Source organism: Cryptomeria japonica, chromosome 6 (assembly GCF_030272615.1).
Source record: "Cryptomeria japonica chromosome 6, Sugi_1.0, whole genome shotgun sequence".
In the NCBI taxonomy this organism is placed as follows: domain Eukaryota; kingdom Viridiplantae; phylum Streptophyta; class Pinopsida; order Cupressales; family Cupressaceae; genus Cryptomeria; species Cryptomeria japonica.
The window spans coordinates 115,205,369-115,219,423 of NC_081410.1; the positions used below are offsets into that span (position 1 = coordinate 115,205,369).

Sequence of the window (14,055 nt, forward strand, 5' to 3'; positions counted from 1 at the left end):
GATTTTAAGTGCTTGGGTTGTGGGGTGACAACTGCTTGCTATTTGTCTTGGGCTTGAAGGTTTAAGGTAGAATCTTTACCTTTTTTACCTATTCTTACTTTGTTAAAATCTCTATTAGCATTATTACCTTTCCTTTTCCTTTGTTGCCCTCTTGTTGTGTTGATGTATTTTGAGACAATAAATTGGTAACAACAACTTTTCCTTTTAGTAACCACTCTCTTTTACCTTCGTTCCCCATTGTTCTTACTTTGGCCATCCCATTCTTCTCACCTCTTCTTACATTAAGATTGGATTTTCATCTAGAAAGAAACACGAACCTTTTACAAACCTCTTTTTACTTATAATATGATATTTATCTTCCACACTCACCGAAACAACTTTGATAGGTCTAATACCATCTTTGTTTAACTTTCCAACTATTCTTGCTTCAAAATTTATCCCCGACAATATAACTTATCGTTTAAAAAATAATTTAAAAGATTAAAAATGCTTTTAGTTTTATCATAATCTCTTACCCCTATAAAAATCATATTTTTACACTTTCATGCCTGGCCTTATAACCCCCGATTAAAGCATCATGATTAACTAACCACCAAACAACCAGTAGCGGTCTACAATAGTTAAGTAACTTCTAAACTAGCCGCTAATGGTTGTTAACCACAAATACAAAACCACAGCACTTAATCGGCAAAAGAAACAAAAAAAAACTACTAAATTTTTCCACTGATATTCGTTTGTTTAGAAGACAACTCATTCTTCTTGACGACACCCTGCCAAGGACAGGCAAGAGTTTCCTCAGCATTGCCTTTCCAAGGCTGGGTTGTCTCGTTTATAAAACAACATTTCAAGAGAAAACAACGCTGAAATTGTTGAGCAGGAATAACAATCCAATGGCAGATCATTCAGGACAACCCCAAGATCGACGCACCAGATCTAGGCCCAGCTCTATTCATAATTTAGCTCAATCTGGAGACCTGATCAACCTTACCAAGAAGCTGCAAGATTCTCCTTCTCTTCTTAATGATCGGAATCCAATTGTAAGTTCACAATTTCATGTTTTTTCAAGCTGTTCTACCTTCTGTTCCATTTGAGTTTTGGATTTTATGTTTTTCAAAACACCCACATGACAAAACAATGGAAAAAATTTCACCAGAGGTCATTAACTCCTAATCTATGGGAGACCGATATGCACTTCAGATCTCTGAAATTTCAGATATATAACTTGCCAATATGACATTGGGCTTATTGACTGCAATCTTAGGGTATACCAACCGAGCCATGGGTAAGGTGAGGTTCTCTATTTATTTCACATTTTGCATATTGAATTTGGTTATGTGGGCTCGTTTTCTGATTCCGTGAAATTCTGAGCCACTGGTTGACTATTTTCAACCCTATATTTCTGTATTCTTGGATATGCAATATCCAAAGATGCAGGAGTTAAAACTTCTATGTCTGGGATACACATAAACCATATTTAAGTTAAGATTCCTCACAAACCCGCAGGTTCTCACGATGACATGATCTACAATTGCAATTAAGCCACATGTTAGGCATGCTAGCTTAGTGATCACATGAGTTCTGAAATCACAACGACTGATTGACATTGGTCGACCTTAAAACCTATTTGTATATTTACGCAGAATCATGGTTAATGTTAGGTTATCTATGGAGGCCGAGGTTCCTATTTGACTAACATTTGGCATTAGGAGCTATGTTGTATGTGCTAGTTTAGTTGAAATCATGACCACTGGATGGCGATGTTTAGCCTTCTACCTCTCTGAACATTTAGATTATGCTATTGTGCTGTATTAACTTCAATTTTATGGAAAACCACTCAATCATAGTTAAATTGAGGCTCCCCATAGAGGCCTAGGTTCTCAATAATTTAAATTTGGATTAGGTCCTATGTTATGTGTACTAGGTTCTTGACTCTAAGGATCTTGAAATTACAACTACCAGTTGGCAATGCTCATCCATCAAACCCTTGTAACTTTTAGATATTTAACATGTCAACATGGCAGTCTGGAATTATTAACTTCAGTTAAGGGCTGTGCATGAAACTGTATTTCAAGTAAGGCTCCCCGTGAAGTCCCAGGGTATTGTTTGGTCCCACATTTGGCATTGTGGTATGTGTTCCAGCTGAGTGAATGGATTTAAAATCATAGCCACTGATTGGCAATGTTCAATCTTCAACCTCTCTGAACATCCAAATATTTAAGTTGCCATCATGTGAGGTTAAATCTATTAAATTTATTTTTAAAAAGATACCGACTAAATCATGGTTAATTATAATTTGAGGCTTCCCTCATGGAGCCAACATTTTTTCCCATGTGATGGTTAGTTATAATTTGAGGTTCCCCTCAAGTTTTTGGTCATGTGTGCCTGTGGAATTTCTAGAAGTATAACCCACTGGAGAGCAATGTTCAAGCTTCAACTTCTGCTCCGTACTCTTTTTTGACACTTTTTAACCTGATACATGTTTGGCATGGGTGTTACAGATGGCTCAGACCCCACTTCATGTATCTGCAGCCAACAATAAAAAAGAAATTGTCAAATTTTTGTTCAACTGGCATGGTCCAGAGAACCTAGAAGTGGAGGCCAAAAATATGGTAAATAATCCATTACCTGGATCAGTCCTTTGAACGCTTAAAGATTATGGGATTTTTCCCGTTGAGGGGCTTGTCTTCTTTGATTTCTAAATTTTGGTGTAAAAAAAACTAATATCAATATGTTGTCTGTTTGCTGTTCCACAGTATGGAGAAACACCATTGCATATGGCTGCGAAAAATGGCTGCACTGAAGTTTTGAAATTGCTTCTTAATCACAATGTTGATATAGAAGCCAGAGCAAATGTAATTCTTGAATTCTACTCCAAGAAGCCAGTTTGTAGGAGTTGAAATTTAAATTCAGATGTGTATTTCCTAGGGATTGATTCTTCTAGCTGTTTATGTCAAAGTAATCTCACTAGTATTATAATTTGAGAAAGCTAGATCCAAATATTTTCCTTAATCAGAATAAAGGCTGTTTTGCACTGACAATTAGAATTACAGAATATAGACTTTTTAACTTGGGATAAAGGACATTTTGCACTGACAAGTTACAATCATAATCACACAAAGTAGACTTTTGAAAAGCAGTTACTGTATTAAAAGTACCTAGGGATATCCTTCATGAAGCAATTGAAATTATTTGAGTTTAACCAAACTGAATTAGATTGACAAACTGTGTAGAAAATTTCACTTCAATGCTGGATATATGAGTACTTGATTTTGCCCTAATTTATCTGGCAGGGAAAATGATTCTAGTCCACAGTTTATACTGCATAAAGGAAGGAGTTCTTTGCCTCTTGTCAAGAGATACAGATGTTGGTTAGGTATAGCTTTCTTGTATATAGTCAAGAGATTAAATCCTCAAATCACCTGACTTCTATAACTTAATTCAGACAAATGTACAATTATGTCATTGACAGATGCCACAATCCTTAGCCACTAGAACTGGGCCTGAATATTGTTGTGGATAGTGGTTTTTTTTTTGAATAAAGGGGTAAAAACTTTATTAATAATCAGAAACAAGAATTACATAAGAAAACCAGAGCCTCAAAGCTCCAGAAGAGAACAACAAGCCCACCCAAAAATCAACCAGCTTCATAACTTTCCATATCCTCAGCAAAGATCTTATGCAAGTCCTGACAGTAATCCGGGGAAAGATGCTCCCAACCCTCAACTTTCCAATCATCACCATGTTCCGAGGCTCACTTAGCCAAACAATCAGCTGCTCTATTCCATTCACGAGGAATGTGGATGAAAGACACCTTCTCCATCATAGCACTAATTTGCAAAATCTGGTGAACAATCCTTGCCAGCTGCCAGTTAATCCCACTCACCTTCTGCTCAATCAACAGGTTAACAATAATCTGCGAATCCGACTCGCAGATAACCTTACGCCACCCCAATAGAAAATTGCTAATCCCTCCATAAAATTATTAGACTGCTGCCCTTTATGCACTGAAAAGAAGAAAGCCACATCCCCCATATGATCCCTACTAACACCACCAATCCCAGCAGGACCTGAATTACCCCTAAAGGAGCTATCGGTGTTAATCTTGATGGACTCATCCTGAGGGGGCAACCATCTTCCCACCCTATGAACCTTCTTCATAGCACGTCTACCTCTCCTGACACAAGTTGAGACAGGAGACATCTCATGCAAAACCAACCTACTCACAATATCAACCTCTCCTCTATCCAGAGGAAAATTCACCTCACATTTAGCTTCCACCGTCTCCCAGATCATTCCAATGATTCTATTCCACACTTGCTGAACTAACAGTCTGACTTCCCTAAAGATCCTCCTATTCCTCTCTAGCCAGATCTGCCAAAGTATGAAAATGGGCCCACTGTGCCAAACAGTTTGGAGAAAAGAGGACAAAATTGCCCAAACTGCTCCAAAACTCCACCAAAGAATCCACGTGAACACAAGGGTGCTTCCACACCCCCCACCAGTAGTGCCAGATTAGCAGCGAGAAAGGGCATCTGAAGAACAGGTGTGAAGAATCCTCCTCCCCATTACCACACAAAACAAAGATGGAAGGCCCATGGAACCCACGCTTGCGAATATTGTCCCAGGTTAGACATCTATTCAAAGCCAAAGTCCATGCAAAACAGTTACACTTCGGCCAAGAGAAATTGTTCCAAACATATTTCCACCAGTGCACCTCCCTCCCCTCCAATCTACGGGACAACAGCTCCTGGTACCCACTGGCAACAGTAAAAACACCCTTAGGATTCTGGGACCAAGCAAGTCTATCCCTTTCTTTAAGGGAACTACAGTGTGTACTCGCCAAAATGCCATGAAGCTCAACGCAGTCTTCATCCATACCAACAACCGACCATTCATTAGGATCCCTCCACTACACCATCTCCAATTGCCCACACCTATAAACAGACTTAAAGTCGCTCACTCTAGACCACCCTGCCTCTAGGAACCTTTGACAAAGATTCCCTAAGTTAGGAAATTGATCAATAATCGGGGGGTAGCCATTCCAAGAATCGAACCAGAAAAGCACCTCTTCCCCCCTCTTATAGATCCAAAAAAGTCATTTTATTAGAGCAGCCCCTTTCTCGGGAGTACTCCAAATCGTAGAGCCTTTTCCCGCAAGCAGATATCTTGGGATTTCCTCCTTCGGGATCCTCTGCATAGACTTGTAAGACAAAATCCTAGCCCAACCTCGATCCTGTTCAACACACCACCTCTAGTACAATTTTGCCGCCAAAGCCTTCCCAAATAAAGTAGATTGCCTTAAGCCAAGCCCACCCAATTGTTTCGGGCTGCATACCAAGTCCAATTTGACAAGACACCATTTACAGGAGGACAGGTTGCCTGCCCATAAGAATTGCCTTGCCAAAGAATCCAATCCCTTCACAAACCACTTTGGGGCCACTTGGAGCATACACCTATAAATCGAAAGAGCATGAACCACCGACTGGATCAGTTGAACCTGCCCAACAAAGGATAACCATCTGTGTGTCCAATGTTCAACCTTCATGCAAAATTTGCCCAGAATACCCTGCCAAGAGTCCCTGGGAGGATTACCAGCAGAGATAGGAATACCCAGGTAAGTCAAGGGAAGAGAACCGACCTGGAATCTCAAGATATGAGCAATCCTCATCTAAATAGTGCCAGGTGTGTTGAAGAAGAGAATGGAAGATTTATCCTCATTGATGAACTAGCCAGAAGCAGCAAGATATACATCTAAGACTTTACGCAGATTTATAGCTTCTCTGATTCGAGCTAGTCCCATCAGGGCCGTATCATCCACAAACTGCAAATGGGATTGAGGAGGTATGTCATTACCCCAACTCCAACCATGAATAATACCCAGACCCACATTATACTTAATCAACCTCCCCAGACCCTCAGCCAAAAGAATGAATAAGTACAAGGAAAGAGGGCCCCCCTGACGAAGACCCCTAGACGCACCAAACTACTCAGTATGATCACCATTAATTAGCACAGAGAGAGGTAGACGAAACACAACTCATTAACCATTGGATCCATTCATCAGCAAAACCAAAAGCCCTAAGAATCTTTTGGAGAAAGGACCAACGAACTCTATCATAAGCCTTTGCTATATCCAGCTTGATAAACATAGCTTTTTCCTTGGAGGCTGCCATAGAATGAATGGTCTCAGTAGCAATGACCACTCCATCCAAGATTTGACGACCCTCCACAAACCCACTCTGCTCCTCAGAAATGACACCCCTAAGCCAATTCTTCAACCTTTCTGCCATCAACTTAGAAATGATCTTATAAATCACATTACAGAGAGAAATAGGACGAAATTGGCCTAACCGGTCCGCCCCATCACACTTGGGGATGAGCGCAATGAAAGTCGCATTCAAAGCTCGAAGCATTTGCTTATTCCTCTGGGACTCTTGGACCACGTCCAATAAGTCCAATTTGATAATATCCCAGAAATCTTGATAGAATTCAATCGGAAACCCATTCGGTCCAAGAGCTTTCCCCTTCTTCATGTGGAAAACAATCCTCTCAAGTTCTTCCAACAAAATAGGACCCATAGCTGCTCATTCATCTCCCTAGTAACTAGAGAAGGAATACAAGCAAGAACTTGATTCTCCTCTTCAGATTCCCCCTGAGAATCCTCACTAAAAAGGGATCGGAAATACTGCATAGACTCCCTAGAAATCTCCTGCAAGGATAAACACTGCTCACCTCTATCATTAACCAGAACGGGGTTGGAATTGCCATGTCTTCTTGGTTTCACTGACTTGCAAAAAAATGCAGTATTCTTATCCCCCGCTTGAAGCCAATCAATACGAGCTCTCTGTTTCTAGTAGATTTCCTCCCTAAGCTCCCACTCCTCTAAATCTTTGACTGCCCTATCTTCCTCCCTAAGCAAGGCTTCTGACAATCCATGCTCTCTTATTTCTCTGGTAATGCCATTCAACTCTAATTGAGCAGCTATCTTAGCATGAAAAATATTACCGAAACATTGGCGATTCCACCGTTTAAGCTGAAACTTAACAAATTGCAGCTGCTTGGCAAAAGTGTACATAGCAGTGTTAAAGGTAGGCCTCCCTTTCCTCCACTCCGCAACATGATCCCGCAAAGAAGGATCACGTAACCACATAAGATGGAATTTGAAAGAAGGAATGCGAGTGACTTGAGCAGAAGAAGACACCAATTTGATGGGCCAGTGGTCCAAACCTCTCTAATCTAAAATCTCAGAGCATGTGGACCACCCCCCACCAACCCAAAAACTAGAAACCAGAAAGCGATTCAGCCTCTCCGCAAGCCAATACTCCCCTATCCTCCTGTTGTTCCAAGTGAACAGACCATTACAGGGCTTGATGTCAACAAGATTCAAGGTTGATATGCTATCCCGAAGAAGGAAGGAAGAAGGCTCCAACCGCATAACACCACCCTTCTTCTCACTCAACTCTAAGATGGCATTGAAATCACCCGTGATAATCCACGGATGAAAAGGAAACAACCCACGCATAAAAGAAATATGAGGCCACAAATTTTGCTTACCCTGAAGATTAGTGGGGGCATAAATGTTAGTAAACAAGATATATTCCCCAGTCTCAAGACTAGAGGCAATCCCGGATAAAGAAGATCTAGAAGCAACCCACCATATAGGACGAATCCTCAAGGGGTTCCAAAGATAGGCCACCCCTCCAGAGGAGCCAAATGCCCCAATACACTGACATTCGCCTCTCCCCCATAACTTTGGCACCAATCCAACATACTTTCCACAGATAATTTAGTTTCCTGCAAGAAAAGGACATCAGGAGAATGACTCCTTATCAACTCCCGAACCACTTTTTGTCTAGGGCCACTGTTCAAGCCCCTCACATTCCATGATAGCACAATCATTTCGAGGGATTAGAAAAATGAGAATCCAGAGTCTTTACTGACCCTGACTCAACCAAATTCTTCTCTGTCGCTCCTTTTTTAATGTCTTTCTGAAGAAGACCCAGATGGAAGGAGATCTTATTACTTTTGTCTCCAATAGATTCCAATTTTTGTGTTGTAGGAGAAACATCCCCACCAGCCAACTTCACTTCAGCACTAGAGATGGGTCCCATCTGAGCCACTACTTGTTGATCCATCTCCATTTGTTGACTCCCAACCACCTGCTGAACCTGGGTAGTATCCCAGTTCACACTATCAGGAACCAACCTTGTTGCACTTTGAACCAAAGGAATCAACCCCGGATTCACCTCCTGCTGGCTAAGATCATCCAAGGCTTCAAATCTGTTAAAGGTATTCTCCTCCTGCCTCTCTTGCAAAAACCTCTTTTGACCCCGGTTCTTATCCTTTGTCTTAACTGGGATAAAACCATCAACACCCACAACCTCATCAGACATGGAAGCTTTTCCTTTATCAACCCCATCTAGGTTACGGGAAGGCTGTTGAGGTTGATGCACAGCTGGTTTAGACCTAGGGCACTTGCGCTGCAAATGACCATACTCATGACATAGACGACACCGAAATGGTAAAGTCTCATAATCCAGCTGTTGGACCCAAGAATAAGAGCCCACACACATATCTATAGCATCTGGCAAAGGCTTACTAAGATCAATTTCAACACAGATACGAGCGAAAGTCATTACCTTTCTCCCCAAGGTTTGTGTTGAAGATCCAACCGGCTTCCCAAGCAAAGAAGCAAGCATTCACAACACATCCTCTCGACAACATTCCACCGGAAAATGAGGTAATTGAACCCACATTGGGACCCTATTCGGGAGCTCCTCCGAAGGGTTAAATCCCGCATGCCAAGGTTTGATGAACAACTCCACCTGGTTATAAAAATACGAGCCTCCTTCAAAGACCCTATTGCGATCCTCCATGCAATTGAATGTAACCATGAAGTAGTTGTTTGCCAACAACATAATCTCCATTTCCTCTTCCGGCGCCCAAATCCTTTGAGCCCAATTCTCCAGAAACTGCAGAGAAACCCTCATCCCCAAAAATTTCCAGTAAAGCGAATGCTTTGAAAAATATTCAACATCCTCAATCATCTCAGGCGGAATTACCAATTTCAGCCTCTCTTTGCATCTCTCAAGACAGTCGTTAAACTTCGAAATCCGGGATCCATTGGACACACTAGCACTAGCAACCCCCGAGTCGGGAGCAAAGAGATTATTATCAAAAGTCTTAACACCATGATTTGGGGAATGCGAACCCAAAGTCGCTGGAAAATCCAAGCTAGGAGAAGCCTCTGAGGCCACTTCTCACGAACCAGCCATCATGCTTGATCGAAAACCCACACCCTAAGCGGATAAGGGAAAGAAAGTGCTCTCCCTGAAAACACCCACCCCACTCACCTCCCAAACGCAAGCCCTCCCTACCATGCCGACACCACAAAACGTAGCAGAAAAACGAAGTAGAAAAAGGAGGTGGAACCAGAGAGCAATAACCCCCGACACCCCCAAGCCACCTCCTCTGGCACATGACACCGCCGAATCCACGCCCCACCCTGCAGCACCAATCACATCCACCCCCCTGCGCACCAGCTGAAAGGCACGAACATGACCCCTGCGAATCCAGCACCCACACGTCATCCGATACTCAATCCTCACTAGTGGTTAATCCAGCTTCGTTGAGTACTCAGAATAAAGTGGCTGTTGTAGGGAAAGTTTCTTGTGCCGTTTGAAGAATTGAATTCCTTCAGTGTGACGGTTTATTAGAAATTTAACATGGGACGACCTAAATATTGATGCAGGAAGCTTACCAATAAACTTTATTACTGTTTGAAAAATATTGTTATACTTTTTTGAAATTAAATGTTCTTATATGCCAAAGTTAATATCATATTGAATTTGTATGTAATTATCTGTTTTACAAATCAATATTGCAGAACGGGATGACACCATTGCATTTAGCAGTCTGGTATTGTCTTCGAGCAGAAGACTGTTCAGTGGTTGAGACTTTGTTGCAGTACCATGCAGATGTTAATGCTAAGGATAATGTATATCTCTTCATTTGTCTTTTCATATCATGTGGTTGAAACTTTCTTTTATAAGGACACATAAATGCTTCCAGAAAAGGGGAATCTAAATTTCAGCATTTCTGCCTGCAGGAAGGAATGACACCATTAGGTCACCTATTACAAGGTCCTAGCAACCAGAAGCTGCAATCGCTTCTGCAATTTCATCTTGATGAACAAAGAAAGCAGAAAGCAAGACTAGCATTGGAGGATTCCAAAGGTAAGTTGGCAGAGCTGGAATTAGAGTTGTCAAAAATTGTTGGTTTGCATGAACTGAAGCTACAACTACGAACATGGGCAAAGGGAATGCTCCTGGATGAGAAGCGTCGGGTTCTTGGACTTAAAATTGCCACTAGAAGACCCCCTCACATGGCTTTTCTTGGCAACCCCGGGACAGGTATGACTGTAACAACTCTTTGGAAAAGGGCCTTAAATTTTTGTCTCATTTCTTTCTTTTCACTCCACACCTTCCTTCATACATGTATAAAGAGTCAATAAGGTGATTGCAGATATCAGAGCCCTGTCATTATGTAGCTTGGATATTTGCAGCAGAAAAAATATCAGATATCTTCAAACCACAAAAGCGTATCTGATTTGATCTGTGTTTACGAAACCATATGAATCAAACTAACAAAATCTGTAGGTGCAGAACAGTCTGAATAACAGAGATACAGAAAATTCTCAAGTTTGTGTTATTTGGCCTATTAATTTGGTGACAGACCTAAAGTTTTTGGAGTCTTCCCTAAGGTGTCCTTGACTCAATTCTCAGTTACTCTCTGGTGGAAGTGCCATATTGATATACAATTCCTTGTAGTGGCATTCCTCTTAATTGTCAGTCAAGTTTTATGATCTTCTTCTTACCTCTTTCTTCATATTGGCAACAGGCTGCAAAGAGAGATTCTTCGGACCTTTAGCTCCCCTCCCTGGTTTTTTATCTCCATCGCTACAGCCTCTGGATTTCACTTGTCGATACTCAATATATGTTGTGGTGTACTACTTTTTTGAACTGCAGACAAAGTTGCTTCATCGTGATTAATCAAACTCAGGAGTAGGCTAAAATTGTTATGCTTGATAATAGTAAAAGGTTAAGATGTCATGCATATACTTCTCAAATTTACTTGTAACTCCTTAGTAAAGACTGCATTGTAATATAATCCTTTGTTTGGTATCATAATTGTCTTATGTGATTGTGCTGTTTCAAGGTTGGTCTTTACGGCTATTGTTGTTTCTAGGCTATGGGACGCTGTTATTCTTTGTTTATTTTGGCAATAATTGATATTGTATCATACCGTGCATGATTGTAAATTTATATTATATGCTACTAAAAATGGATCTCAACACAAAAGAAGTTTGCTTGTCTTGATTGGCTTTCATGATTGTTATTTTGAGGAGCTATATAATAAATTTCAACTGATTGAAATGGAAAGACAAGAATTTTAACACCTTTTCCCTGAATCATAAAAGCCTGTTTCGAAATGGAAATGCTTTGACCAACTCTTAGAATGATAATTGTCATTTTAATCTTTCCTTGTTGTGGAATGTGGGTTTTTCAATGGGTCTGTTGTGATAAAAGAGAATAGGTATCAAATCCAAGGAAGATGCATTTTCATGGAAGTGGATGAAAGAGAAAGAGGACTAAACTAAGTTTATTTATTTCTACTATATACTTATTTTCAGTTAAGCCTTATTGGCAATCCCTGCGTAGAATAATCATGTTGGTGAGACTCTGTACTTGATTAAAATTTTAACGATAACTGGATGTTTGTTAATACTCATGATAACTGGATGTCTGTCATTAAATGAATTCCATCTAAATTTATTTTCATATGTGCAGGCAAAACAATGGTTGCCCGAATTCTTGGAAAACTTTTGCACATGGTTGGTGTTTTACCTACTGACAATGTAACTGAAGTACAGAGAACGGATCTAGTTGGTGAATTTGTTGGTCATACTGGTCCCAAAACAAGGAACAAGGTACAGTTAGTGTACTTCCATCCCTTTCTGTGCCATAGTAGATATATTACTATTTTAGTTGACTTTCTCCTAGGTGGTGTATGAGAGAATACTTTGAATTGAAGCTTGGTATCTAGTATCAACATTGCCTGCTACTCTTTTGTCTAAAGCACTAATAGAGTCACTAATCTAGCAAACTTTGTAAATACAGCAGTTGGTTACTTGAAAATTTGATATTTAGAAACTCAAATGCTTGCAAGATGTATACTGTTTTTACATCTGTTGATGCACCGTTGTTGCTTTATGGTTGCAAGTTTACAACCATTTCCAGATTATTTTCATGCATTCTTTGTGGCGTGCCAGAAAGTGGTTCATAATAACTATGGAAGTCAAATATTTTATTTTCTCCTCAAACATGAAACATGCTATAATAGCTATAAAAGTTGTAACATTTCATTAGACAATCTCTGCTATTGCAGTATCACCATTACCGCTTTTCATCATCCCTATGAATAATGTGTATATATGCGTGTGTATATATAACTCTTAAAACACTATAAGTCAAAACTCAAATTCCTTCATTTACCATGATGGTATCCATCATTTATTGATCAGAAATGCTGATATATATGTATGTATGTACATATATGTATATACGGATATGTATACATATATATGTGTGTGTGTATCAGCATTTCTGATCAATAAATGATGGATCATGGTAAATGAAGGATTTTGAGTTTTGACCTATGGTGTTTGAAGACTTTCAGTTGTTTTCATTTAATGATTATTATCCCCAAAGTGCAGCCCAGAACATGAAGATTTTTCTTTTTCTCTGGTTTGACTGGTCTAAATATTACGGTGTGCATATGGAGCTCACCCTATGATAGTTCTTCTTTTGTAACTTGGCAGGCCTTCAGGCCAATTGTGTACTTTAGTGAGTTTTAATGTATTGGCCCTTGGAGGTAAATTTGGTATCATGAATACGTAATCTGCATATAAAGATTGTAATTAAGATCATTTGTTTTGCAGATCAAGCAAGCAGAAGGTGGAATCCTGTTCGTTGATGAAGCATACAGACTGATACCCAATCAGAAAGCAGATGACAAGGACTATGGCGTGGAAGCTTTGGAGGAGATCATGTCTGTCATGGATAGTGGAAAGGTGGTTGTAATATTTGCTGGATATGCTGAGCCAATGAAGCGTGTTATTAACTCCAATGAGGGATTTTGTAGAAGAGTGACGAGATATTTCTTTTTTGATGACTTTGATTCAAGAGAACTTGCTGAAATTGTTCATTTAAAGATTCATGAACAGTTGGAGGACAGTTTGCTTTATGGTTTTAAGCTGCACCCAACATGCACCATTGAGGCGATCTCTGATCTTTTGAAGAATAACACAACAGAGAAGCAAAGGAAAGAGTTGAATGGGGGTCTTGTAGGCCCCATGTTAGTCAATGCTCGAGAGAACCTGGATCTCAGGCTTGACTTGGATTGTTGTGATGCAGAAAATCTTGTAACCATTACCCTGGAAGATCTTGAATCAGGACTTAGGTTGATTCGTTCATGATGTGAGAGAGTAGAAATGAGTTTCCTGTAGTTATTCCCCAATTAGGTTGAAGTAATTATTCATATTATGCTGTTTGGCAGTATGCAATTTTTCTGTGCTCTCATATTCAGTGGATTACAATTATTATCCATTGTAAACCTCAGGCTGCGTTTACATCTTTAATCCCATAATTCTTTGTCATACCTATAAACAGGGACTGATTATTGATTCATTTGTTTCATGCCTCCACCTCGTCAATATAAATATATTCTCTTTGCAAGTCATTAACTTGCTCATGGCCCTAGGCATGCTTGTGTGAATTGGAGAATGATAAATTTTGATAACCAATTTGACCATCACCAAGAGGCTCGGGAGTCTGGAGAATCTTGTAGAAATTTTTGTTAGTATGTTTGAGAAGCATCTCTCGCTTGGGAGTCTGGAGAATTTTGTAGAAAATTTTGTGAGTACTTTTGAGAAGCATCTCTGGCTCTGTTTGTTATTTTGGAAAATAACCAAATTTTTAGAATTTGCTTGAAAAT

General features: G+C 40.0%; 1 protein-coding gene across 2 annotated transcripts; it reads left to right on the forward strand.

Annotated features, from left to right (window-relative positions):
* The first annotated feature begins 706 nt into the window (after positions 1-706).
* LOC131074796 (ribulose bisphosphate carboxylase/oxygenase activase, chloroplastic) lies at positions 707-13,800 on the forward strand. Of its 2 annotated transcripts, XM_058011473.2 has the most exons (7): positions 708-1,037; positions 2,499-2,609; positions 2,754-2,852; positions 9,887-9,997; positions 10,109-10,412; positions 11,850-11,989; positions 13,001-13,800. In XM_058011473.2, exons 1-7 carry the CDS (start codon positions 891-893, stop codon positions 13,535-13,537), a joined length of 1,449 nt encoding a protein of 482 aa, XP_057867456.1. In that variant the 5' UTR covers positions 708-890; the 3' UTR covers positions 13,538-13,800. The 2 variants fall into 2 exon arrangements, with proteins under 2 accessions (XP_057867458.1, XP_057867456.1); XM_058011475.2 differs by lacking the exons at positions 2,499-2,609; positions 2,754-2,852 and having other exon boundaries at positions 707-1,037.
* The last annotated feature ends 255 nt before the right edge of the window (positions 13,801-14,055 follow it).

Excerpts from the sequence above, each read along its gene's own strand:
- LOC131074796 (XM_058011473.2), top strand. The coding sequence starts at position 891 with ATGGCAGATCATTCAGGACAACCCCAAGATCGACGCACCAGATCTAGG. Across the intron at positions 1,038-2,498 it reads TTAATGATCGGAATCCAATT|ATGGCTCAGACCCCACTTCA; the intron begins GTAAGTTCACAA and ends TGGGTGTTACAG. Across the intron at positions 10,413-11,849 it reads TCTTGGCAACCCCGGGACAG|GCAAAACAATGGTTGCCCGA; the intron begins GTATGACTGTAA and ends TCATATGTGCAG.